Here is a 26,016-nt window from a genome sequence, read left to right as displayed (position 1 = left end):
AACACACATCTTACTTCTCAGGAATAACATATCTTCAACATATAAATTGTGTAATCAGAACTGTTTAAGTTTTTAATCTTCATTTGAAGATCATTTCGACAAAAAAATCATTGAATTAGAGATCAGTTATGCATTTAATTGTATAGAACAACTCGACGATGTGAGTACTAAGTAACATATTAATGATGAATCGTCTATTTATATGTGGCATTTGATGATCAGAAAATAAAATAAAATATGCCTATATGTTTATGTTTGTATTTAAGCTTCGTTCAACAATCAAACAAGTGATCTCGTACGACATCCCTACTCTAACAATTTTCCTCTCATGATAAATGTTATAAATAAAGTTCTTGAACAGGTCGTTGATTAGGCTTTGGAGAACACTTAGGACACGTTTACTAATCCGTAATCAGATTGAAAGGAGTTGGATTGAGGAGGAATTGAATTGCAGATGAATTGAAATGAGGTAGAATCAGAATCAAATTCCTAATGGAGTTATTTACTAAAACTGTCTGGAATCGGAGTATGAATGATGTTGAGTTCATATAAGTTGTTTACTAATTCACTTCAATCAGAATTAAAACTAAGTTAATTACTAAATTGCCCTTACATAAATAAATTATTTTCATACTAATTAATTAAATTAAATTCTTAATTAAATTTATATAATAAAATTCATATATATCTTAATTAAATTAAATTTCTTAATCAAATTCTCTTCTCCACCCACCCTTGCCTTTCCAAACATGCCAATTACCAAATGGACCTAGCTTCTCTGCCCTCCCAGTTCCCATACACTATCATTTCCTCCTATTTGTGCGGTCATGGTTGTGGAGCCAAAAATATTTACAAGGTGACACGTGGATTTTTGGATGAAGAAGACAAAAATACCCTTGAAGCATATCAAGATTCCTATGCGCGAGTAGCGGACAATCATTCTCAACCAAGTCAGAAATGCCCAAAAAAGGTAACAATTCAAAAATTCATCTTATCAAATCCTTCTACAAGGTAATCCCTAAAATTTATTTCACCCCATGTATCTTTTACCTAATTTCCCTTTTTTTAGCATAATCAATTAGCTAATTATTACATACCCTAATTATCTATTTATTATAAATATTCTATAACCACCAAAACATTACCCTTATGTTTAATTAGCCAATTAATACCTATTAAAATTGGCTAATTAAACCAAAATTAAACCCAAAAACCCACCTAATGGCCGGCCACTCTTTCTCTAAAGAGGACCGGCCTATCCCTATAAATAGGCTCCCATTTTCACCAAAAGATGATTCCACACTCTTGCTAAAATTCTCCAAAACTCTCAAACACTTTTCTTTCTAAATTCTAACTTTAACATCGGAGGTTCTTCGGCCAAAGCCCCTCCCATTCATCGTGGGCGCGTGAGGCCCTTGGCCTTGACCTAAGGTGTTATTTGTTTTGTAGGTGCAATTTTGTCCAAGATCAAGGAGGAAGAAATTTTCATCCATAACGGTTAAGTCACATCAACATTTTATATCACTATTACTTTTTGTCTTATTATCTCTATAAAAAAAAAATCAATATAAAATGTTGACGTGGCTTAACCGTGACCGCACAAAATAGGAAGGGATGAGAGTGTATAGGAACTAGGAGGCAAAGAAGCCGGGTCCTTACCAAATCCACCATCTTACACCTCCATAGCCCACCCTGCCTTTCCTTGTCTTTCCTTGCATTGCCTTCACCCTGGTTCTGTCAGTACACTGCGGTCTCGTTGTCGTCATACCGCAACTATCTTCAGCTTCCTCCTCTTATTTTTCCATCTACTTCTCATCTCCCTCCATCTCTCTCCAACCCCACAACCACTAGGAATATACCCCACAACCACTATAGTAGTGGATCCACCACCACTGCAACTTCAATTCCAGGTGTTAGAGTGTATTTACCACCACTGCAGCTTCAATTTCAGGTGTTAAGAGTGTAGTTCAATTGGCAGATGTGGCACCAAACGAGTTTCAAATCCGTTCTTTGCCAATGACAACCCATTCCACCAACTCAGTCTTTGAAGCCCATCCATCTAAGGGGTAGTTTGGGTATAAAAGTTAGATTCCTGGAAAAGCCTTCTCCCCAGAATCCAAATACCACCTCCATCTAGGGGATTCGATTCCGGGAGATTTAGGGATCCAATTCCTGATTTTAAGTGGACCCCATCTTGTTTTTCATTCTGGAAATGTTAGTAAACGACTTGAATGCCAGGAAAAGAATGCAACTCCGTTACTTGCCATTCCGTTCCAGTTTGGTAAACACGCCATTAGTTAATTCTGAAATTGAAGAACATGGTGTCCAGTCACCTAGAGTATCCCACGTTAGTAATTCGGTGATCAGGTCATCTCCTTCATCTGACTCCTCTTGTGGTAAATAATTGTTGGGTAATATTGGTGAAATAAACTTGCAATCTAATAGAGGCACGCCGGCTTTGCTAGATGATTATAGCATTTCTTCAGCTTTTGGGCATGTTGTTGCTTTAGCAAAGGATGTCGTTGGTATTGTTAATCATCTTGAGGGTTGTGATAAAGATAGTTTTACTCCTGTTGTATCTAAATCTCAATAAGTAAATAAAAAACAAAAACATAGTGCTAAGATTTCCAGCATTTTGACCCTGTTTGAAGAGAGTCCACAAAATACCGGCTCGTTTTAAATAAATATGTTTTAATGAGGAGTAATGCTATTCATACCATGTTTTAATACTACATTTCTATACCACCTTAGAAGGCATCTGATGTGGACAGACACATCATTTGAAAAATTTGCAAAACCTAAGGAAATGAAGGAGAAAGTCTCCTCGTATACCACAATCATCATTTAATTAACTAGTTTTTCTTAATTATTAGTTTATTAAATAATGAACTAAATTTAAAAATCTGATTAATTCAAATGACATCATTCAATGCAATGTGGTACAAAAACATAACATGAATAACATTACTCTTTAATGAAATATTAGGCATTGGTAATTGATGAGTCAATTTTATATCATATATTTTACCCTATTCTTAGTATACTTTGGTTAATATTTTGGAAGAATGTATTGATACTTTAGTCAAATGGACGAATTTTGGAGTAATTCCACTTGGAGGATGTTCGTGAGTCACTTGGCTTGATCATATCAAAATATCAGATTTTTCTACCAAGCGATGATTTTCTGGCAATAAAATAAAGGAGCCATGCGCAGCGTTGGAATAATGACGTTTTGGGCTTGAATGACGTTTTTGGAGCCCAAGATGACCTTGGATGGGTTTGTGGCCTTCTGGAGATGTGTTCAGAACGTCGTAATCCTTAAAACAAGCTATTATGGGCTGGATTTGGAGGAGATTTGAGGCTAAAATGTGGCTGGACAAGTACTTGACAGATTCTTCTAGTTTAGTTAGGGTTTTATTTTCTAAGATATTTTATTATTATTTAGTTTCCTAGTTGGAATAAGAGACCTATGTCTTAAGGTTTGTCCAATGGCTTAGCAAATATATTGCTTTGCCATTCTTAATCTCCCATACGCTTACTTTTATGCTACTTTGGAGATAGAGAGTTATTGCTAGGGTTTTTGGAGATTTTCTACTTTAAGGTGTTTTCATTCCTTTTATTCTTAATAATATTTTCTATGATTTTAATTATGAATATGCGTAACTAATCCCTTTTGCTAGGGCGAAGCCTTGAGCCTTAGCATGACTATGTGATTTTTATTTAATTGCTTATGATTGATTGCATGTGCACTTTGAATTATTAATCACCGTGATTAAAACTATCTAATTGTCTTAATGCTTGATCACTATTAGGATCTTTAGAAAAGTAATTTGATGCAATTTTGATCGGAAGGTTCCTTGAAATTGATGTTGGCTTCTTTTGATTAATAATTGTAATTTCACTTAAGATGAACACCACATCTTAAGGTTGCATGATTTTTCAAAGGGTTTTCATAAAGCATAATGAGTCTCTCATATTCAGATTTGATCCGAACGTCTGGATGGGTTGCATGTTAGATATACGTTCTATGTTGGAGGTTCCAAGTAGAATATAAATTAGGAAAACCTAACCTTCAAAGTGGCATGTGTAGATCATAAGTAATTAGTAAAAATACATAAGATTGATAGGTGATGGTGGAACCCTAGTGCTTTTATAAATTGGTATTTAAAACTCTTTTCTTTTATCATATTTGTTTTTAATTAAAATTCGTTTTTAATATTACTCAAGTCTAAAATCTCTTTTCTCAACTTTTAAGTTTAAGTATTTAATTGGGAATTGTTTCTACATAAATTATCCAAATAGTCTTTGAGGAGAACGACCTTGCATGAGCATCTATACTACAACATCCTTGTATTCTTGCAAGTATTTCATATGATTTTGACCTTATTTGCATAGACGTTAAAAATCCTATCAAGAAATGACAACTCACAGACTGAGCTTTCTAATATGTTTCGTTTGCATCATCCATGTTTGCTTTGCTTTGTGGTGCTGACGACCATATTTAATTCTATTCCAGCTGCTTAATGAGTTTTAATATTATCTCCTTTTACTTTTAACTCCATAGGAGCTCTTGCTCCTAACATCTTCGACTTGTGTGAATCCCTCAGTTGTTTCTATATCTGACCAACAAATTACCATTCAATGTACTTTTGACCATATTCCATATGCAAGCACTACTTTATATAAAAGAAGAGCTTTGTAGGCTAATTTTCCTAATCTGCGTTAACAAATACAAGTCTCATTGATGGCTATTGGTGATTTCAATGATATACTTGGTTTCCAAGAGTCGGAGTACTGTTGGCGGGGGGTGGGGCGGTTAAGTCCAGTAGTGTACTACAATATAGGGTAAATTACACTGTACCCTCTCAAGTTTGGGGTCTATTACAATCGCATACAACATCTTCAAAACATTTCACTTTTATACCTCAACTACTATTTTATTTCAATATAGTACCTCCGTTACATTTTACATCCATTGATCCGTTAAAAGCTGATGTGACTGCCAAATGTGTGCCACGTGGCAAAAAAATAATTTTTTAATTCATTTAAAATATTATAATAATTTACCCTTAAAAAAAAAAAAAAAAAACCCAAATTGAAACCCACATCTGCAAACAAACCCAAAAACCTTCCCCCCTCCCCACCCACCTCCCTTTCCTCCCATCAACACTGTAGCCCTTCCCCATCACCATCGCAACCCCCAAACCACTCATCCCTCTTTACCTTCCCGACCCACCTTCTCTCTCCTCCACTTTCTTCATCTCCCATTCCCTGGCTGACATCAAACCAGAACCCAAATCTTTTTATCTGAACCATTTATAGAGCCCCGCTTCCAACTTCTTCCCTTCCCTCAGCCCCCTCCCCCCGCTGCCACTCAACCCCTCGCCTTTCTCTCCTTCGCTATCTTCAACATCTCTCTCGTTATTTTGCATTTACTTGCATTTTTTTTTATGACTCTTTCTGATTTGGTTTATGGGCTGGTGGGTTTGTTTCATATTTGATGTGAAAGGTTATGTGACGGGGTTTGGGAGTCCCGATTGGGCCCGAACAAACAGTGAAGAGAGTGGGTCTCTAGGGAGAGAGAAGGGAGGGTGGTCAAAGTGGGCCCCGTTGTGGCGAGTAAGGTGGAGGAGGAGTGTGAAGAGGAGAGGGTTGGACATGGTGGCGGTGAAAAGCATCAGAGGTGGAGGGGATTGGGCTCGGTGAATGTGATTGTTTCTGGGTTTTTTTTTTTTTTTTAATTTAAATAGTGGAGGAGGGAGAAGGTGGGTCGGGAAGGTGAAGAGGGAGGAGTGGTCTGGGGGCTGCGGTGGTGATGGAGAAAGGTTGCGGTGGTGATCGGAGGAGAGGGAGGTGGGTCGAGGGGGGGGAGGGAAGGTTTCTGGGTTTGTTTGCAAGGGTGGGGGGTTGCGCGGAGGTAGGTTTCAATTTTGGTTTTTTTTTTTTTATATTTTTTTAAAGGTAAATTATTATAATATTTTAAATGAATAATAAAATAAAAAAAATTGTCACGTGGCACAACTGTGGCCGCCACGTTAGCTCTTAACGGATCAATGTATGGAAAATGTAATGGAGGTACTATATTGAAATAAAATAGTAGGTGAGGTATGAAAGTGAAATGTTTTGAAGATGTTGTATGCAATTATAATAGATCCCAAACCTGAGGGGGTACAATGTAATTTACCCTAGAATATATGATTCTTACAATTTTATTCAAATGGACACTTTTGGGGCAGCTTTTACTTGGTCTAACTAGGGCTGGTTCAGGGTCGGGATCCTGAACCGAAACACCCAACTCAAATCCCAAACCAACACATTTTGAGATGGGATTTTATATCCCAAAACCGAACCGAAAATATGCAGTTCCCAAAATTCAGGATACCCTGAAATGTTTCGGGATTTCAAGGTAACTTCGGGATTGGGCCTTGAAGCCCAAAGTGGCTACAACCTCTGCATTTTCACAACAAACCCGAAGGTATGAAAGCTTCAATTCTCAACCAGATGAATCTCCGTGCTCCCCTTTGTCGAGGCTGAAAAATAAACATAATCACACACTGCAATTTCACTGATTCATTCACATAAACATAATCAAACACATAAACATGATCAAACACTGATTACAAGTCTTATTTCCACCATCCCCTACAATTGCAGGTCCTATTTCCACCATCCCCTATAATTTGTGCAATTTCATAAACATATAATTTGTGCAAGACTCTTACAAATGCAGCCCACCCATCCCCTTACAATTCGTGCATGTCCTATTTCCAGTTTTCCACCATCCTCTATAATGTTATTCTACAAATTTGTGCACACACCAACCCTAATCTTAATCTAAATGAACCCACAAATTCATGCACCCACCCTCCCAAAGGCATGTAGGTCCTGCACTGCACCCACCCTAATCCGAAACCCATAGTCCTCAAACCCTCACACATTCGACAAAATACTCAGAAATCAAGTTAATCAACATGAAATTTGACCATAAACCCTAAAGAAAAAAAACCTAGTGAAAATCAAAAACCTTTACCTGGATTTTGGGACTCGATTGGTGTCGGATGAGCGCTGTTAAAGTGGACGGATAAGCGTCGTTGAAGTGGACGGAGGAGTAGCATGACTCGATGGAGGAGCGGCGGGAGCAGCGTTTGAACTATTTTTTCGAGAGAGTGAGAGTGAGCAACAGAGAGAGAGTCTGAGGAAGTGAAAGCACTGAGAGGAATAAAAAGACCTAACTCACAATGGACGGTTGGATTAGATCTTAACCAATCCAACGGTCCAAGTAATTTCTAATTATAAATTATAAATATATATAATATTCGGTTCGGTTCGGGATTACCAAACACTTTCAAAGATGTGGTCGAATCCCAAACCGAAACTTTCGGGATCGGTTCGGTTTCGGGTACCGAATTTTTTGGGAAGTTCGGTTCGGGCATTTTTCGGTCAAATTTCAGGACGGTTCTGGATTTTTGGGAAAAAATTCCACTCCTAGGTCTAACGGTTGGAGATTTCGTAGTCGCACAAAAAAAATGTTTTATCGTTTTTATATGACATGGGTTGGTTTGGTTCTTAGACTTGGCCTCATTAATGTATTGCCAAAGGTAGTCTGTAATCATAATCCTCTTACTTTTCTGCTTCAAGAGCAAAGACTAGTGGTGTTTTCAATCTATGTGGGTTCAACTTTGTTCTTTTCGGAAAATTGTAGTTTAGTGTTGATTGAATACGATTGTCTGTGGTTGATCTATGTTTATCATGCTGCAAAAGTTGAAAACTTTAAAAGCTTGTATGTGCCATTGGAAATATCTTTCTTTGATTCAGCAGAGAATTTCAGCGAGGGAATCAATGATGATCTTTTTTAGGAGGAGGTTGTCGCCAAGGTTACTGTTTTGAACTTCCTTAAAATGCAGGAGACGCTTTGAAAAGATAGAGCTCGTGTTAAGTGGTTGACTGAAGGGGTTGAGCTTTTTCATTTTTCCATGCCTATGCATGCATCAAATCTTGGAGCTCTCGTATGAGTTGTGTAAATGATGGTAATAGTCTTCTTACTGATCTTCATCCCATTGAGAATCATATAACTTCTATAAGACTTTATTAGCTCTTCCTTAATCATTTCGATATAGATGAGGTTTGTGAGGTCATTCGCCCTGTGGTTACTAATGATGAAAATGCTCTTTTGTTTGCATTGCTTACTAATGAGAAAATTAAGAAGACAGGATTTTTGTCAAGTGTTTCCAGTGCGCCCGAGCCATATGGATTTCTAGGTGTATTCTATCATCAGTATTAAAATTTTGTTCGCTATGATGTTATTTAATATGTGAAGCAGTTCTTACCGTATAATTGGCTTTATCCCAATGCTAATATCATTTTTCTTGGCATTGGTTCCAAAGGTAGAGGGGGATACTTCAATTACTTGATATAAACCTATTGCTTTGGTGAATTTTCTGTTCAAGATTATTCCTAAAATTTTGGCAGTTCGTCTTTCTTCTATTGTTACAGGCTTACAGCCATTGTTTCTCCTCAACAAGCTGCTTTTATTCCTAGGCGACGTATAACATATTGTATTGGCCTTTTTCTAAGTACTTCAATGTGTTGGATATAAAAAATCTCGTGGTGGCAACATGAGAGTTACAGCTGATATAGCTAACACTTTTGATACATTAAAATGGCCTTTTCTTTCGTAGGTGCTTACTAATTTTAGTTTTTCTCCACTTGTTGTTATGGATTGGGTGTCTGCTATATTGAGATATGCTAACCGTCCATCTTAATCACTGGTTCTTCCCGTGCCCTTTTCTTTTGTGCTGGGGGAGTGCGGCAAGGGGACCCTCTATCTCCATTGCTTTTCTGGTTAACTGAAGAGACTTTATTGAGGGGCTTGAGTCAACTTCAGCTATATGGGCTCATTATGCTGATTCCTGCTCCAAGAGGCTGTATCTCTCATTCTCATGTCCTGTATGTAGACGATCTATTCATTTTTCATGCAGAAGTGATAGTGTCACTTTGCGTAGTCTGCAAGGTTTCTTAGATAGCTATAGTAGGGTCTCTGGTCAGTTCATCAATAAGAAAAAAGTACTTACTATTTTATCTCTACTTCAAGGAATCGTAAAGTTGTGGTTGAGCGTTACTTGAGCTTCAAAGAAGGTAAAATGTCTTTTTGTTAATTTAGGAGTTCCGCCTTTGTGTGGCAAGTCTAGGAGATGTCGTCTTCAAGCTTAGGCAAATAAAGCTAAATCCAAGTTAACATGATGGAAGGGAAAGCATTTATCAATGGCGGGAGAGTTCAGATAGTTCAATCCATTATTTTCAGAGTATGCTTTTGCTTAGCTTTTCTATTTATATGCGGCCTTCTCCATTGTTGAAGTCTCTTTTGCGATGCGCTCGTAACTTTATTACCTTAAAGAAGCTTGTTACAATTTCTTGATCTCAGGTTTGTGCACCAAAAATGATGGTGGTTTGGGATTACTGATCTTTCCTATCTTTAAATGCTACGACTCAGTTAAAGCTTGAGTGTGTTGTTATTAGTTAGTGATTTCCACTTCGTGATCGTTTTCACTCTTTTGGTTACAAGCAATCCTCTATATGGCCTAGTATAAAATTCATTCTCCATATCTTATTTCAGAATTATCATTAAATGATTGGGAAAGCCGGAAAGGTACTAGTAGTTCTTTTTGGGTTCATAAGTGGTTGTGAAGGCTGTTGGTGATACTAAGCTTGCTAGTTGCTCCTTCTATTTTTCACACTAAGTTCACGGTACTAAACCAAGCTTAATCCAGTTCTTAATTGGACAAAGATGCTCAACACCATCTGTTTGTACACCATGAAATATGTATATATTATAAGTAATTTTATCGTTCATCTTTGTCATATGTATTTTTCTCTCTTTTTAGAACACTAATATCAGAAAGCTTGTATACGACTTAACAATTTCCCTATTTAATTATGTTATTCTAGAATAAAGTTTGTTATGTGTAGCCATTTAATACTACATTCTAATAATTTTTCTCTTCACTTCTAAATGAGAGGTCTTAGATTCGAATCTAATAAATGATTAGTTCATAATCAATTTATTCCCCCCATCTCTTAGTATAAATTTATTGTTTTATATATATAAAAAAAAAAGTTTGTTATGTGTAGTGGTAGGATTAAATTATTAATTACCTTTTTTTTTAATTTTTAAAAACGTAAAAACTATGGTTGATTGTCAATTGTCAGACTCATACAGTCATAATATTATTATTTGTTTTGTTTTTTTATACGTATAATGACCTATTTACATAGGGAATGAAGAAATAAATTGGTTGTGAACTCGTCAGTATCAATATTCAAATTTAAGACTTTACACTTACAAATAAAAAAAAATATCACTAAACATTAATACTAAGTGACAGTTATAACATTTTTTAACTATGCTTTCATAATTCTAATGACAAATTTTTTTCCCAAAGAAGCCAAAACGAGTTCTAATTAATCTTTAAAGGATAATAACTCAATCACATACATTGTAGCTATAGTTGATTAGGTCAAGTTTGTAAACCTATATGCTTAGAATCTTCCTTGCTTAACCAACTAAAATTGAATGTTTGCTTATAATAATATTTATCAATATCAACTAACCTAGGATGATGATATATCATTTCAATTGGGCAGCTTTATTTGAACTTTTAATGGAATCTTCCCTGTATTTTTTCTTTATACAAACATGGATAAGACCAAGTTTTAATAAAAAAAAATGGTAATCACCGACTCCCTGGAGGCATATGCATAAGGTAACACAGGTGACCACATTTTTATCAACACACAAATATATACGTCCTCTACATCACTATGAAGAAAATAAAATTGAAGTAACAAAAAAATGCATCAACATAATTCAGGAAAACAACTATTTGCAAATCAGCGTGCTCATGCCAATCATGCAATATAAAATCGTCTCCGGATTTATCTATTAATCTAAAGTAATGTTAAACATATCATCTATGTGTACTATCACTTATATACATCTCTTTAATAGAAGTATGAGCCCACTAACACGTGCAGGTCTCATCTTTATTAGAGAGATTATATAAAACTAAATGGTAGAAAAGCATTTTTATTAATCTAATGGTTTAGTTAATCTACGTGGCCACGTAATTATGTTTAGAATACACACGTCATATTTACTTCATTATAGTGGATTGGTGAGTAATAATATGGAGTTGGAGCTGGAACTGGAGTTGTCATTTTTCTATCTTCTTGCTTCCACTCTACGGTACCAAAACAATTTGTAAATATACAAAGCTCTCCGCCTAAAACATGCACAAACCATTTGCAATCTAGCTAGCTAGCTCTATATATACTGACGCAAAGGAGAACAACCAAATGAAAAGCTACGTGCAAGCTTAATTTCAGCAGCCTCGAGCCAAAACATGGCAAAGAAACTTGCAAAAATACTCCTACTCCTAGCCATCTTGTTACTTGAACAAGCTGGCCCAGGCCAAAGTCGATCGATTACAAATGATGACTTCCCTTTGAGTATGGTCACTGATGGAGGAAACCAATTACTACTCCAAAACCAAAATGTTTGGAAACAGTTTTTCTCTGGGCTGATGGACTCTTTGTTCTCATCAGATAGCAGCTGTGAACAGACATATGGGTTCTTGCCATGCACGTCAACAGTTCTGGGAAATATCTTCCTCGTTCTCGTGTATGGATACTTGATGTTCCTTTCAGCCAAGCTCTTATCTAATGGAAGTGAGATTCTGCTGCAGATCTTAGGGCCTGGCATCGTCGGCGGTCTCTTTCTTCCTCTTTTAGGCTCTCTACCTGATGCCACCATTATTCTAGGTAAGCTAACTTCATTTCATCATCAATCTTAGCTTAGACTAACTAGCTCAAATTTAGTCTTCCAAGTTATTTATATAGCGCTATAAAAAAATCGACAAAAGGTAGTCTTGTATTAAGTTACGTTATGCTATCTGCAGCCATGAAATTACATGCTTAATTTACGCATTGAATTAACATATTATTAATTTTATTAGATAATAAGATTATGAATTTTTATATGCCAAATGGTCGCAATCAAATCAAGGTATTGCAAAGCTTTATACCTCTAATATTAGTACATGCCCCTCCCCACTTAGTACTACCGTCTACTGATATTCCTTCATCGGTAAGTAAGTGATCTTAGGTTCAATTATCTCAAAAACGAAGTTGAACCACATAATCACTAGCCTATTATGAGGCTTAACTCACTCTCTACACCCTAAATTAGTGTAGATGATATTGTTTGTTCAAAAAAAAAAAAAACAAATGTTAGTACATGCCTCTTAAGTGATAGATTGCTCCAATGGTTAGATCTTTCAAATCTTTCTCTTAACCCATTATATCTTGGGCTCAAGCCCTTTTCTCTTGTAGTGTAAATTAGTATAGAATATTCTTTGCATGCCCCGGTATGCATTCCATTGGGACTTAATAATCCACAAAATTATGTAAGTGTCCAAAGTATTACTCCAAATTAGCCTCTTGCCACATACCTATGCGTGTAACAGTTGCTATCTTTTGTTTTATTTTTATTTATTTTAAATATATTTTGAAAATAAATGAACTTACTAACCTCCCTTTCTCTCTTTTTATATAAAATTAAGAAATGGATTAAGGTTTGCATAGTAATAGACTTATTTCGGGATACCCTCAATTGCATTAATCAATATGCTGATATTAAGGATGACTTCTACGATCAGTATAACGTGCTAAACAAGTAAGGCACTGACTTTTGTTCGCGTCTAGGATTATTGCATTAGCAGTACAATCAAATGACGCATGACAAAGGAAAGAGAAAAACAAGGTCAAATAACGCAACTTGTTCACTCGCTTAAAATTGTTTATTTTAAGTAGGCATTGAACAATTTTTTCCTTTTTTGTAGGCAATTACGTGACGTGCATGTGATGGTGGAGTAGTTATTAGTCTAAAATCATGATTTCGCCCCCTTAAAAAAGTTGGTTAACTTGTAATTCAAGAGAACAAAACAAATGGGTTGGTGACTATAAGAAAGTCTCGTCAATATAAAATATTTATTTATTTTTGGATGAACACGTTGAATAAACTGTTTAAATTCACATTTACAATACGTTTTTTTTTTTTTGGGTTTCTATTCTTGCATCTTCTGTTCGAAACTTCACACTCTTGTAAATTAACTGTAGTAGTTTTGAATCTCTCCCTCCTTTAATAAAATAAAAAAAAAATTTGAGCATGTATCACCTACCCTAATTTAGCGGAACTTAGATAAAACTCATCCATATACTATATTTTGTATATATACGATCGCATACGACGTGTACAATTATATATAAATCACAATCAATGAAGCATAAGATGCATAATTAAGTTTCCGGATTGTGTGCCAATAATATTATTCAAGCTAATCTTACATGAACGCGTGGTCCATATATCTTTATAATTTGAGAGGTTGTCATCTCAATTAATAAGATATGTGTAGCAACGAAGGCTTGTAGCTCAATTAGTTAAAAAAAATTCAACGAAGTAACCGATATTTTGTTTGACCATTCCTCCCTAGTATTGCATATATTACAGAGAAACATAAGTATAACAAGAGAACATTAGATCATATCATGTACAGTTGCGAAGCTAGGATATGCTGGTTTGGCGGGCCAAAACTAAAAGATTTCGTTAGAAGACCTCTATGTGGACTTCTAGGTATGTGTACTTACATGTAAACAATGGTGGAGTTGGAAAGTCACCTTGAGACTTGGAAATACCACTTCACTCTTTCTATTGGGCTGTCTTTTTACCTAAATGCAAATAGTCGTGTTGGTCTTATAAAATAATAGTAGAAGATATTTCAATTGATGTGTTATTCATTTTACTACTGTACTATGGATTATGGAGTAAACAAGTGAATGTTCTTGTTGTGGAGTCTCTTAACAGCATCTGGACTTTCTGGAGACACAGAAACAGCTCAAAGTCAGGTCTCCGTTGGAATGGGGTTGATGGCTGGATCAAATGTTATGCTTCTGACAATTCTATGGGGCACCTGTCTCATCGTTGGCAAATGTGACATTGAAAATTCAATTGCAGTTGATCAAAAAGATGAAAAACGATTTAGCTTAACCGGTACTTCTCTACGCCCTTCTGGCCTAAATGTGTGCAATTCAAATGCTTGTAAATGTTAATTAACTTGAACAAATTAAAGAGGTGAAAAATTAAAAATATGAAGAAAATGAGGTTTAATTTAGAGTTAAATCTATCTTTAGATGCAGTACAGGCATTCACTGTAAATAAAGTCGAAAGGTTTCTAGCATTAATTAGTAAGAGTTAAAATGAATTAGTAGTTATGTTGCTTAAGCAGCACTACTTGAATACATATAATGGACAGACAATTGCTTATGTAATTATATATAGTTTTGCATTTATATAGATTTTTAATTTTCTTCCTATTTTAATGTTTTAAAACAAGAATGCTGGTGTAGATTATGTATGCTTCGTAACATGATGATATACTGTTTTTCATCAGGATCTGGAGTGAGCACAGATATTTGGACAAGCTATTCTGCACGGATCATGATTATCTCTTTGATCCCGTTTGTAATTGTCCAATTACCCCAAGTTTTCCACGCAACTTCAAATAGTCGCTTAGCAATTCTGATTTCACTCGCTGTCTCCATCTCTTTCGTGATCGCATATAGCTTTTATCAGGTAGCTAAGAAGATTTTGTTTGTAACAGGATACTTACTATCCATCCGTTACGCAAATATTAATTGGTCAGTCCACTATTGATGCAGGTATTTCAACCATGGATTCAGAAGAGAAAACTTGCATATTCAAAGCATAAGCATGTGATGTCAGAAATTCTAAAACAATTGAAGACAAATGCTCTCGGAAGACTTCTTACAAATGATGGTGACCCTAACAAAGTTATTATACAAAAGTTAGTGTTCATTACACTCTAATATACCAAGAATAAAACGGTTTAGTCGCCTAGCTCATGCCTTGACTAGTTTGTTGATGTAATAACAGGTTATTCAAGACACTTGATCAAGATTCGGATGGTTACCTAAATACCTCAGACTTAAGATCTCTGATAATTGGAATCCAGTTTGACGATATAGATATAAATATAGATGAAGCCATTATACAAGTGATGAAAGATTTTGATACATCTCATGACTCAAAGATTGACGAGGACGAATTTTTCAGAGGAATCTCAAGATGGCTTAACAAGGCTAAGCGTGCGGCAATAATGGACCGTGGAAAGATTCCACAGTCGATGAAACTTTTAGAGGAATATGATCAGGTAAGTAGTTGAATCCATTTAATTTTCTATGGATTAATTGTCTGACACTAGTATCATAAAATGTATGAATGCATATACGCAGAAAACTAAAAAGGAGTATGATCAGTTTGGGGATCAGATTGATGAGGTTGTTGAGGATGTAAAAAATGCCAAGTGGCATGCCTCCAAAGCAGTAGTGTTGTTGTTTCTGGGAACTATAGTTGCTGCTGCAGTTGCTGATCCCCTTGTTGATGCTGTTGACAACTTCTCAACAGCTACGAGTATCCCTTCGTTCTTCATCTCATTTGTTGTTCTACCTTTTGCTAGCTCCAGTGAGATAGTAACCACTCTAATTTTTGTCAGCCGGAAAAAGCAAAGAACTGCATCTTTGGCATACTCCGAGGTTTGTTAATCGACATCTTTTTTGTGTATGTTAGGTAGATAGAATCACTAAAAATTAAATAAACCCTGAAAGCGGGAATATGACACTCAATGACTCATTCGCAGTTTTGAGGAAGTTTAGGGTTTCAAACTATGATGTGTCCTAATCTATGAGTACTTTGATGTGCAGATATACGGGTCAGTGACAATGAGTAACATACTTTCTCTAGCAGTATTCTTGGGTCTGGTTTACGTTCGAAACTTGACATGGAGCTTCTCAGCTGAAGTTCTCGTTATTTTAATTGTTTGCATTCTGATGGGAGCGATTGCCAGTTTCCGCACCACCTTCCCTCTTTGGATGAGTTCTGTGGCTATACTGCTTTATCCACTTTCTCTGTTGTTGGTTTATATTCTTGACTACATATGTGGGTGGTCTTAGGTTCATTCTACATCAGTTTCAATCTGATTGAGAACATAATTTGAAGTTGGGAGTTATATACTTCTTAATTTGTATCATATATATTGTGCACATTTTGTATCTTCCAAGAAATTTTCTTTTATCAGTACTTGAGAAACTATCTTTGTCTCATTGTTCTTTCATTTCTCTGTGAATCCTTATTCAAATGCTCAAAGTTTTATGAATTACATTGTTTTCTCTCTTATTCCATTTGTGTTAACCAAAATTCAAAGGCCTTAGAGGGGACGCCACATGTAAGTAACGTGGTTGCTGAAACTACCCTTAGGGGGCGTTTGTTTACCCTCACTAAGTTGGACTGGATTGGACTGGACTAGCTATTAGTCCAATACTGTGTTTGTTCCATGCTGGGACTAACATTAATGAGACTAAAGGGGACTAGCATGGACAAAACCCTTCACTAAGAGGTCTTAGCGAGACCCCACAATACCCATGGGACTAGCTAAGACTATCCACTCTTTCTCGTCCTCGTCATGCTCAACGACCACTCCCGACAGACTCCTCGTCATCTCCGGTCACCTAGATCAATCATTAACTTTCCGATTCTCTTTCAGATCCATTTCATAACCAACTTTCATATAAAATATACTAAATTGAAGCTGGGAGTGACAAGATTACGATTTTACCTGAATCGAGGCCAAAATGTGGTCGAATGTGGCCGGAAAATAGCCTGGAAGTCTCGGCCTGTTTGGGCTTCTTCAAATCCATGACAGATTCGAGCATTCAAAGCTAAGATCTCGATCCAGGGATGGTGATGAATTTTTTGGCGGTGCTAACTTCATCCAATTTAACGAGGGTTGGCCGGAAAACACATCAGGAAACCTGCAACTCGTCGGGAAAATTGGAGCCGTGAAGTTCCGTTCGAATAACGCATAGCTAGAGAGGGAGGGAGGACAGAGAAAAAGACACTAGAATCAATAAGGAGTTTGACCAGGAATGAGAAAGAGACATGAATTGAGAGGTCTAAAAGGAAAAAAAGAGGGAGAGGGTGGGATGATGAGAGAAGAGGAAAATAGTGGGACGGAAATGGTAGGAAAAGATGGAGAAAAAGATAAGATCATAATAAAATATTAATTTTATATTAAATAATATAATATTAGAATTTGTGATTATCCAGTTTCTTAGTCCAATACTGCACCAAACGCTTCACTAAGTTAGTCCAATTTAGTCTAGTCTAAGCCAGTCCAGCTTAGTCCTTGAAGCTAATCCAGTCCGAGATAGTCCGGCGCAACAAACGCCCCCTTAGGGTTTTGCAACATTTCCATACCAATTTGCAAAACCCAAGAAAATGAAGGAGAAAGACTTTTCGTATACCACAATCATTATTTAATTAACTAGTTTTTTTTAATTATTAGTTTATTAAATAATGAACTAAATTTAAAAATATGATTAATTCAAATGATGTGACTGTCCACATCAAATGTCACCTAAAATAGTATGAAAATGTAATATAAAAACATTGAATGAATAACATTACTCTTGATTCTCGCATGGGTTGAGCATTAAATGCAAAAGGGAATATCTCCTCGTAAATCACATCCGTAGACCTCTAGCATGTGCACCACGCCACATGTGATGGATTTCCTAAAACAATGCACTAGACTATCCCATTCAGCAAAATTGGAGGGGGGGGTGTGAGTGTATAGGAAGTGGCTTAACCGTGACCGCATAAAATAGGAGGGGATGTGAATGTATGAGAAGTGTAAGGGCAGAGAAGCTGGATCCCACCTAAGATGGTATAAAAATATGATACAAAAACATGATATGAATAACATTACTTTTAATTCTCGCGTGGATTGAGCTTTAAATGCAAAAGGGAATGTCTCCCCGTAAATCACATCCGTAGACCTCTAGCGTGTGCACCACGCCACTCGTATGGATTACCTAAAACAATGCACTAGACCATCCCATTCAGCAAAATTGGCGGGCTTGGCGGGTCGAATGAAACCCTAGCAGGATTTTATTAGTTCACAAACGAGATCAGCCTAAAAGGGTATGATAAGGTAAGATCTAGTATGATCTTCAAGAGATAAAGATCCCTATAATCATGGTCCAGACCGGTCGTGTTCACCAATGCTATTAACAATCATCACTAAATGGGACTCCTAATTAGTGCCCCTTATCATGTCTTCTGTAGTAAACCGTTGTTGGAAAAATGGGCGGGATAATGTGGGTTCAAACCAACTACTAAGGGAGTGTTATATGTACCCTAAAAGCACATGGCTATCTCTATATAAAGGTATGCTTACACACAATGAAAGTAAATGTTCCTTTGCCAAGAAACTCATAGGTTGAGATTCATTTTCCTATATTTAACCAAGGCATCAGAAAGCCCTTGACTCACAACACACAGATGTGACAAGCTCTCACTGATATTTTCTTTCTTGGTTGCAGGTGTGAAACAAAAAATTTGATTTACATTAATTGGTGCTTTGACTTTGCTTAGTAAAAAGATGTAAAAATAAAAGGTTGGGAAGTATTTATGCGTATACGTATACTGTTTCATATGTTAATTCTAATTCTCTTCTTTAGTATATTTTGGGTTGATCTTGTGATGAAAATTATAACATATTCAATATTTTGCCATATTACATCTTGAAGGCTGCTTATATTTGTGTTGACGTGAGATATATTTTAGATAAATTTCTTTATGAACACACTAATGTGGGGGGTTTTTTCAATTACGGTGTTGTTGCGAATTATCATGAGTATGTACCATGGCAAAGTTTTTGTTATGTCTGATCCTAAGATATATTTAGGATCGACACATGACAACATATAGTTAGGATTGACACATGACAACATAATTGTAAAAGAAATACAATGAGTTAACTGGAGCTCAGACATATAATACATCAGATATTCAACAGAAACAAATAATAATAAACTATACTTCGCAAGCGAATTAGAAACCAGTTGATCCCAAAGTCATCCAGTTGTATCATATATCCACAATAGACATAACAAGCTGCGATCCTCAGTTCGGGTCAAGGCTTACAACTCGAGAGATTTTTCAGTGTGACCGGAATATGAGGTGGTACATCACGTGTCATTATATAAATGATGGGATATGTGTTCTAAAAAGTTAATAAGTTAAATAAAATTTCCAATCACTTGTATAAAAACACGTGGAGTACTACTCGTATTCCGGTCATAATGAAAATTTCCTCCTACAACTCATTGTTGGAAACGGTTCTAGAAAACTTGGATTTTTGACCCAACGACATGCATGTAAATAAAATAAAAAATAAAATAAAAAGCGAAAACAGATCTTCAAAGACAAATTCTTTTGATGAATCAAAACAAAACGAGAGGGATGATGAAAGGGATTGGCCTCTACCTTCTGAAGCGCTTCTGTGCTTTCACAAATTTGATCATCCCTTGGTGAAGGGGCTTCAGATCTCCTTTAGGATGCCCCTTGGATGTGGGAACAAGAGGAAGAGTGAAAAAAGCTAGCTAGCCCACTCTTCCTTTAATAGGAGGAACATGTTTTGTGGTGCAGGAGGTGATGAATATTTCACTCTTATTTTCAAGCTTAATGGAGCTTGAATTTCTCTTTAGAAAACACTTTTCTTTTCTCCTTAGTTGCTTGCTTTTCTTAAAAGCCTACAACCATTACTCTAAATCGAAGAGTGTTATATAGAGTTTGTGTAAATACATAGACTTTCTACTATTTTACAGTTTCAACATTAATTTTCATGTCAACATTACAAAATATTGAGCTAAAAACATGAGAGAAATGATAAGGAGACTCTAAAAAAAGTGGAGTTCTCCATGAACTTTCTGGCACCTCACAGTTTTATGTCAATTTCCATGCTAACATTATAAAGCATTGTGGAAAAAACATGAGGTAGCAGAGAGTCCATAGAGAGTTCCCTCAGCATTTCTCAAAAATTGAATTGGCAGAAAGTCCATGGAGAGTTCCACTTTTGAGAGAGTTTTTTTAGCATTTGTTGAGAATGAATTCACATTGATGAGATGATAGATCTTGCACAGGCTTATAAGTAAGTTGAGCTACTCTCCATATTGCTAATTGATTTTATGGTGGAACCTAAACTTTCTTTATGGTATCAGAGCGGGTTTGTCTCATGTGTGAAGCCAAACGGTCATACGTTCTCCAAGTCATCCTGTTGTGTTGTTCACTTGTTAGATTTGAACATTCACCACACGTGATGAGGTGTGTTGAGAATGAATCCCACATTGATGAGATGATGGACTTTGCATGGGTTTATAAGTAAGTTGAGCTACTCCCCATATTGTCAATGAGTTTTATGGCGAAACCTCAACTTTCTTCATAGTATCAGAGCAAGTTGTCCTACGTGCAAATGGCCACATGTGTTCCACGTCATCCGGTTGTGTTGTCCAGGCATTAGGTTTGAAAACTCACCACACTTGAGGGGTGTGTTAAAAATGAATCTCAAATTGATGAGACGAGAGATATTATAAGTAAGTTGGGCTACTTCCCATATTGCCATAAAAAAACTAAATTATTATTTTGAATTTAAAAGCAACATCGGCATAAATCATTTAGAGGAAATTGTAGCATGGTCCCTCAATTTGAACCCAATTGGAGTAATATTCTCTCAACTAAAAATCCATGATCATTAGTTTTTAACTCATTAAAATGTGCAAGTATGTTCATTTTTGTCACTCCGTTAGAACTTCAGTCAAAATGAGTCACGTACCAAGCAAGTGAGACTGAATCAAAGGCCAAATATGGAAAACCAAATGAGAAAAATTGTCGTAATGATCTCTTAACTTTAACTCAATTGGAGTAATGGTCCCTCAACTTTAACCAAATTATAGCAATTGTATTCCTACATGGCTCATTTTGATGGAATTCTAATGAAGTTAACGAAAATGATCATAGCTGCACATTTCGATAAGTTAAAGGACCAATGATTATAGATTTTTATTTAAAGGACCATTGCTCAAATTGAGTTAAAATTGAGAGATTATTGCTACAAATTTTTTAAGGTAAAGTACAAAAAACTACCTCAACTATTAGGGTCACGACAGTTTCATACCTCATCTTTTAAAATTGACAATGTCATACCGCATCTTACGGATTTGTGACAATGTCATACCTCTTTCAAATTTTCTGTTAGTTTTTCTGTTAAGTGCTGATGTGGCAAGAGACAAGGACCACTCATTAATCCAGCTGGATTAAAAAATAATTAAATATTAAAAAAATTAAGAATAAAAAAAACAAAAACAAATTTTTTCTAGGGGTGCGGCATCCCCTTCCCTTCACCCGGACCAATTTCAATTTTTTTTGTTCTTCTCTCTCCTCCTTCTTCTTCATCTTCTTCTTCTTCTCCTGAGCCAAAACTGGATTTGTCACTTTTTTTTTTTTCGTTCTTCTTCTCTCTTCTTCTTCTTGGGGCGAAACTGGGTATAAATTTTTTTTTTCTTTTTGTTTTTTGTTTTTTTTTTTTTTTTGGTTTCTGGGTTGTAGGTAGAGGGAAAAGGGGACAAAGATGAAGATGGGGATGAGACAAAGAGGGTTCTTCTTCTTCTTCTTGGGCCGAAACTGGGTTCGAAATTTTATTTATTTTATTTTATTGTTTCTGAGTTGCAGGTAGAGGGAAAAGGGGAAGAAGATGAAGATGGGGGAGGAGAGATGAGTGCGTGTTGCGTGGGGGGGGGGGGGCGAATTGGGTTGGGTTGGGGGTTTTTTTTTTTTTTTTTTTCTTTTCTCCTTCTTCCTCTTCTTCCGCAGGAGGGGGTGTTTTAATTTTTTCTTCTTCTTCTTCTTCCTTCTTCTAGGTTGCAGTTTGGTTTTTTTTTTTTTTTTCCTCCTCCTCTTCTTCTTCTTCTTCCGCGGGCGGGCTGGGATGGGGGGTTGAGTTGATGGGTTTTCTTCTTCTTCCTTCTTCGGTTTTTTTTTTTTTTTTCTAGGTTGCAGTTTCCCTTCTTCTTTTTTTTTTCCTCTCTTCTTCTTCTTCTTCTTCTCCTTCTTCTTCTTCTTCCGGGTTTTTTTTTCTTCTTCTTCTTCTTCTTCCGGGTTTTTTTTTGTTTTTTTTTTCTAGGTTGCAGTTTCCCTTTTTTTTTTTTTTTTTTTTTATCCTCCTCTTCTTCCTCCTCCTTCTTCTTCTTCGGTTCTTCCTCCTTCTCCTGTTGGGGGGTGGGGGGGTGGGGTGGGGTGGGGCTAGGGGTTGGGTTTTCAAATTTTTTTTTATTTTTTTGGTGTTAAAGATTAAGCAGGAAGAAGATGAAGATGGGGAAGAGAGAGAGAGGGGGGAAGGGACGACTAAGGTTTTTTTTTTTTTTTTTTTTTAACTTTTATTTATTATTTTAATATTTAAAAAATATTAAATATTTTTTTAGTTTTTAATAATTTTTTAATAGAAAGTAGGCTCTGAATCAAGACACGTCAATACTTAACAGAAAAACTGACGAAAGTTTGACATTGTCACAAATTCGTAACATGATGTATGATATTGTCAATTTTAAAAAATGAGATATGAAAGTGTCGTGACACCAATAGTTAAGATAGTTTTTTTGTACTTTACCCAATTTTTTAATTATTTATAAGTATTTTGTATATTCAATAAAGTAATACAAACTACCAAATTTAAATAAAAAATAGTCTTCAGCATAATATTAAAATCACTTATTTCATAATCAATACAGATAAAAGCATAACACAAAATCGAAAAGAACACACAAGTTCTTGTGCACGTCAAACCAAGACGCTACATAAGCATCACACACAAGCATCATCGTCCACATCTGAATAGAACACGTGGCTCAACTTTTAAGCCTAACTAGAACAACACATGGAACGAGGCACGTCAAACGACATATAGAAAATGAGGTAAGGTGCCAACTTACACAAAAATCGAGGCATGCCAAAGTATTCATCTTGGAAGCCTAAACATGTCCAAATTTTTATTGTTTGACAACTTATCTTAACCCTAAGATTTTATAAGTTTCTAATAATAGTTTCTAACAATTACATTTACATAAGTCTTTACTGTGAAACTCTCGTGTAAATCGTAATTTATGACATCACATGATAAATATTTATCGGATTATTATGTAAGTGTACATTAGTTGCAAAAAGACCACCTCTCCTCTAACACGTAATGGTGTAGTCTGTAATTGCGTTCTCCCTCAGTCGTGCTTGTCGATCTCACACAGGTCACACTGTCACTTGCTCGGTTGCTTTCCTTTGCTTCCTCAAGTAACGGTCACTTTTCCTCTGCATCCCCGTTCGGCCTCCCATCTTCCACAATTAATAAATTAGCTTACCAAAACAAACGGCTATAATATTATTCCCCTCCTCAGCTCCTCTCTCGATTTCTCCGTCTCTCCCAAACCCAGAAGCAAACGCCAATTTCATTACCTCTCTCTCTCTCTCTCTCACAAATGCACAAAAACATCGCTTTCTCTTTCATCCTCTCACTCGCCCTCTTCTGCCTTTTGATCCTGCCTTCCACGGCCAAGGACGGCTTGGTTACGACGGAGCTGTGGTGCGTGGCCAAGAATAACGCGGAGGACGCCCCCCTGCTGACGGCGCTGAACTGGGCATGCGGGCCTGGTGGGGCCGACTGCAGCCCAATCCAGCAAGGTGGGCCCTGCTACGACCCAACCGACATCCAGAACACTGCCTCCTACGCTTTCAACGACTACTTTCTGAAACACGGCATGACCGACGATAGTTGCAACTTTGATAACACTGCCGCACTCACTTCTCTGAATCCCAGTAGGTTCTAATATTATTTACACTTTTTTAGTCTTTGGGAAAAAAAATTAATTGGACATTAAAAGTTAAATCATAGATGGGTTCCTGCTGGATTTAGATGCTGAAAATCCATTTTTCTGATTCGTTGCGATCTTCACAAAAACTGTATTTTTTCTTTCCTATCCAGGTCATGATAAGTGCAAATTCCCATCCAGGTAACTCCTTCAACTTCTTACAGTTGCATGGTTAGATTTCTGTTTTTTAATTGTTTTTTCAATTAGAATTTTGATAACTGCGTTTGGCCGTTTCGGGGAATTAAATAAATAGGAATGTTATTCATATTATATTTTTTTATCATGTTTATGTACTACTTACATGGACGGTCATATTATTTAAAAATTTTGCAAAATCAAAAGAAAATCAGGAGGAAGGCTCAATATTACAATAATTATTTAATTAACTAATTTTTTTTAATTATTAGTTTATTAAATAATGAATTAAATTTAAAATTTTAATTAATTCAAATGATATGATTGTTCACATTATTTATCATCTAAAATAATATGAAAATGTAATAAAAAACATAGTATGAATAATATTATAATGTAATAGTAGTGGGACAGTGGCAGTTAATGTCGCATCCCCGTTTGTGCAAGGTGAGCAACTTGGATGAACTGGATACATCTTTAAGGTGACCCTATGATGTAATAATACAATGTCACTTATTAATTTTATTCTACGTGGCATAGTGCTATTCAAACGGATCCTCACCATCACAATGTAATCGTTCAATGTAAGTTATTTTCCTTTGCAAGACACAAACGAAGCAAACTTTTGCATGGGCTTCACCAAAATGGGCCCATGTAGGACCCAAATACAACCGGTCATTTGTTTTCAATCTTATCGAAGTTTTTCTCCAAAACTTGATACGACATTATTAGTGGTCTAGATTTGTAATGGTATAATAAGGTTTAGTGTTTTATGATGCAACAGCTTATCAGCGAGCAATGCAAGCATCTCCAGTCCATCAACAGCATATGAAAATGGAATGGGACCTAGTGAAAATTTGAACGGCAGCAATAAGATTTCTGAGCAGTGGATTTGGCCCCTCGTTACCAGTTTTCTGGTCATTGCATATAATACATGGGCAATGGGTTAGCGAGCAAGCAAGCGCTTGCTCGCGTTTTTCCCGGAATATTTTTGTTAACGAACTAGCCTAGGACGAGGTTAGGTCTGTATGGAGTGGATAAATTGCTCTCGATTTTGTTATCTGTCCGAGGCTCAAGCTTTGTAATTAGGGTTTACAAAACCAAGCAGATCAATGTTTATGTTCGTTGCAACCGATCTGAGCGTTGTTGCACATTTTGTCTCACTGCTAAAAGGTCTTCAGCAATATTCACCAAAAAAAAAAAAAAAAGAATTTCAGCTTATGAGAAATTCTAGCCATTTTAATACAAGTGATAGATTGTCTAGTTTTAGTAAATATTTTTTTCAATTCATTGTTTTTCATGTTCAAACTCTCTCGTTCTCGTGACAAGACATTAGTTTAAACTTTAGAGTAAAATAGCGCTCATAAAAAATATAAAAATTTGAGTACAAAATCCCAAAAAGTAAATTTTTTTTTCTTGTTAAACATAAAGAACTAATGTTTTTCGTTTGCTTTCTCTTTTGTGTACAGAAGAAAACAAGCAGTGGACCGTGGAACTGCGAGTAATCCGTTTCACATTAGTATTTGGAGTAATAAATAAAGAATAATATTAAAGAGATTAAATTTATAAATAAAATTTAGTAAATTAAAAGATATAAAATTTAATAATTAAATTATTAATTAAACATTAATAAACATGCTTAGCTTATAGTATAATATATTATTTAGTTTATAAATTTAGTTGCTTTAATATTGTTCATAAACCAATAAAGCCCTTCCGACATTTTTCAACTTTTGTATGAATTATGGGAGAGATAAATTGCATGTATTCCAAAAAATACAGCTGTAGATTACTAGACTCTGCAGTGTTTTCGAACCTTGGTACTCTCAACTCTACCCTGACAACTCAAGCAATTAATTATTCACACTTGGTCTGCTTTTTGGTACACTTATCATTGTATCGCTTTTATCATTTTTCTAATAAAATTAAGACACTCAAACGCATGTGAATCACTTTTTATTAACAAATAGTATAAATAAATAGTAAAGATAACCTTTT

General features: G+C 35.9%; 2 protein-coding genes across 2 annotated transcripts; both read left to right on the top strand.

Annotated features, from left to right (window-relative positions):
- The first annotated feature begins 11,165 nt into the window (after window positions 1-11,165).
- Window positions 11,166-16,306, top strand: LOC103945475 (sodium/calcium exchanger NCL-like). Its single transcript, XM_009356049.3, has 7 exons — window positions 11,166-11,817; window positions 13,919-14,104; window positions 14,505-14,686; window positions 14,773-14,918; window positions 15,008-15,284; window positions 15,367-15,666; window positions 15,835-16,306. The coding sequence occupies exons 1-7, from the start codon at window positions 11,400-11,402 to the stop codon at window positions 16,081-16,083; spliced, it is 1,758 nt and encodes a 585-aa protein (XP_009354324.2). The 5' UTR covers window positions 11,166-11,399; the 3' UTR covers window positions 16,084-16,306.
- Window positions 16,307-22,875: 6,569 nt separating this feature from the next.
- On the top strand, window positions 22,876-25,181 carry LOC103945440 (PLASMODESMATA CALLOSE-BINDING PROTEIN 5). The gene is made up of 3 exons (XM_009356009.3): window positions 22,876-23,830; window positions 23,997-24,024; window positions 24,803-25,181. The coding sequence occupies exons 1-3, from the start codon at window positions 23,494-23,496 to the stop codon at window positions 24,966-24,968; spliced, it is 531 nt and encodes a 176-aa protein (XP_009354284.2). The 5' UTR covers window positions 22,876-23,493; the 3' UTR covers window positions 24,969-25,181.
- Window positions 25,182-26,016: the final 835 nt, after the last annotated feature.

The sequence above is a fragment of a genome, unplaced genomic scaffold (assembly GCF_019419815.1).
Source record: "Pyrus x bretschneideri cultivar Hongxiangsu unplaced genomic scaffold, Pyrus_bretschneideri_v1 Contig20, whole genome shotgun sequence".
Taxonomy (NCBI): Eukaryota; Viridiplantae; Streptophyta; class Magnoliopsida; order Rosales; family Rosaceae; genus Pyrus; species Pyrus x bretschneideri.
The sequence above is the reverse complement of the archived record's forward strand: the minus strand, read 5'-3'. Positions and strand labels throughout refer to the sequence as shown.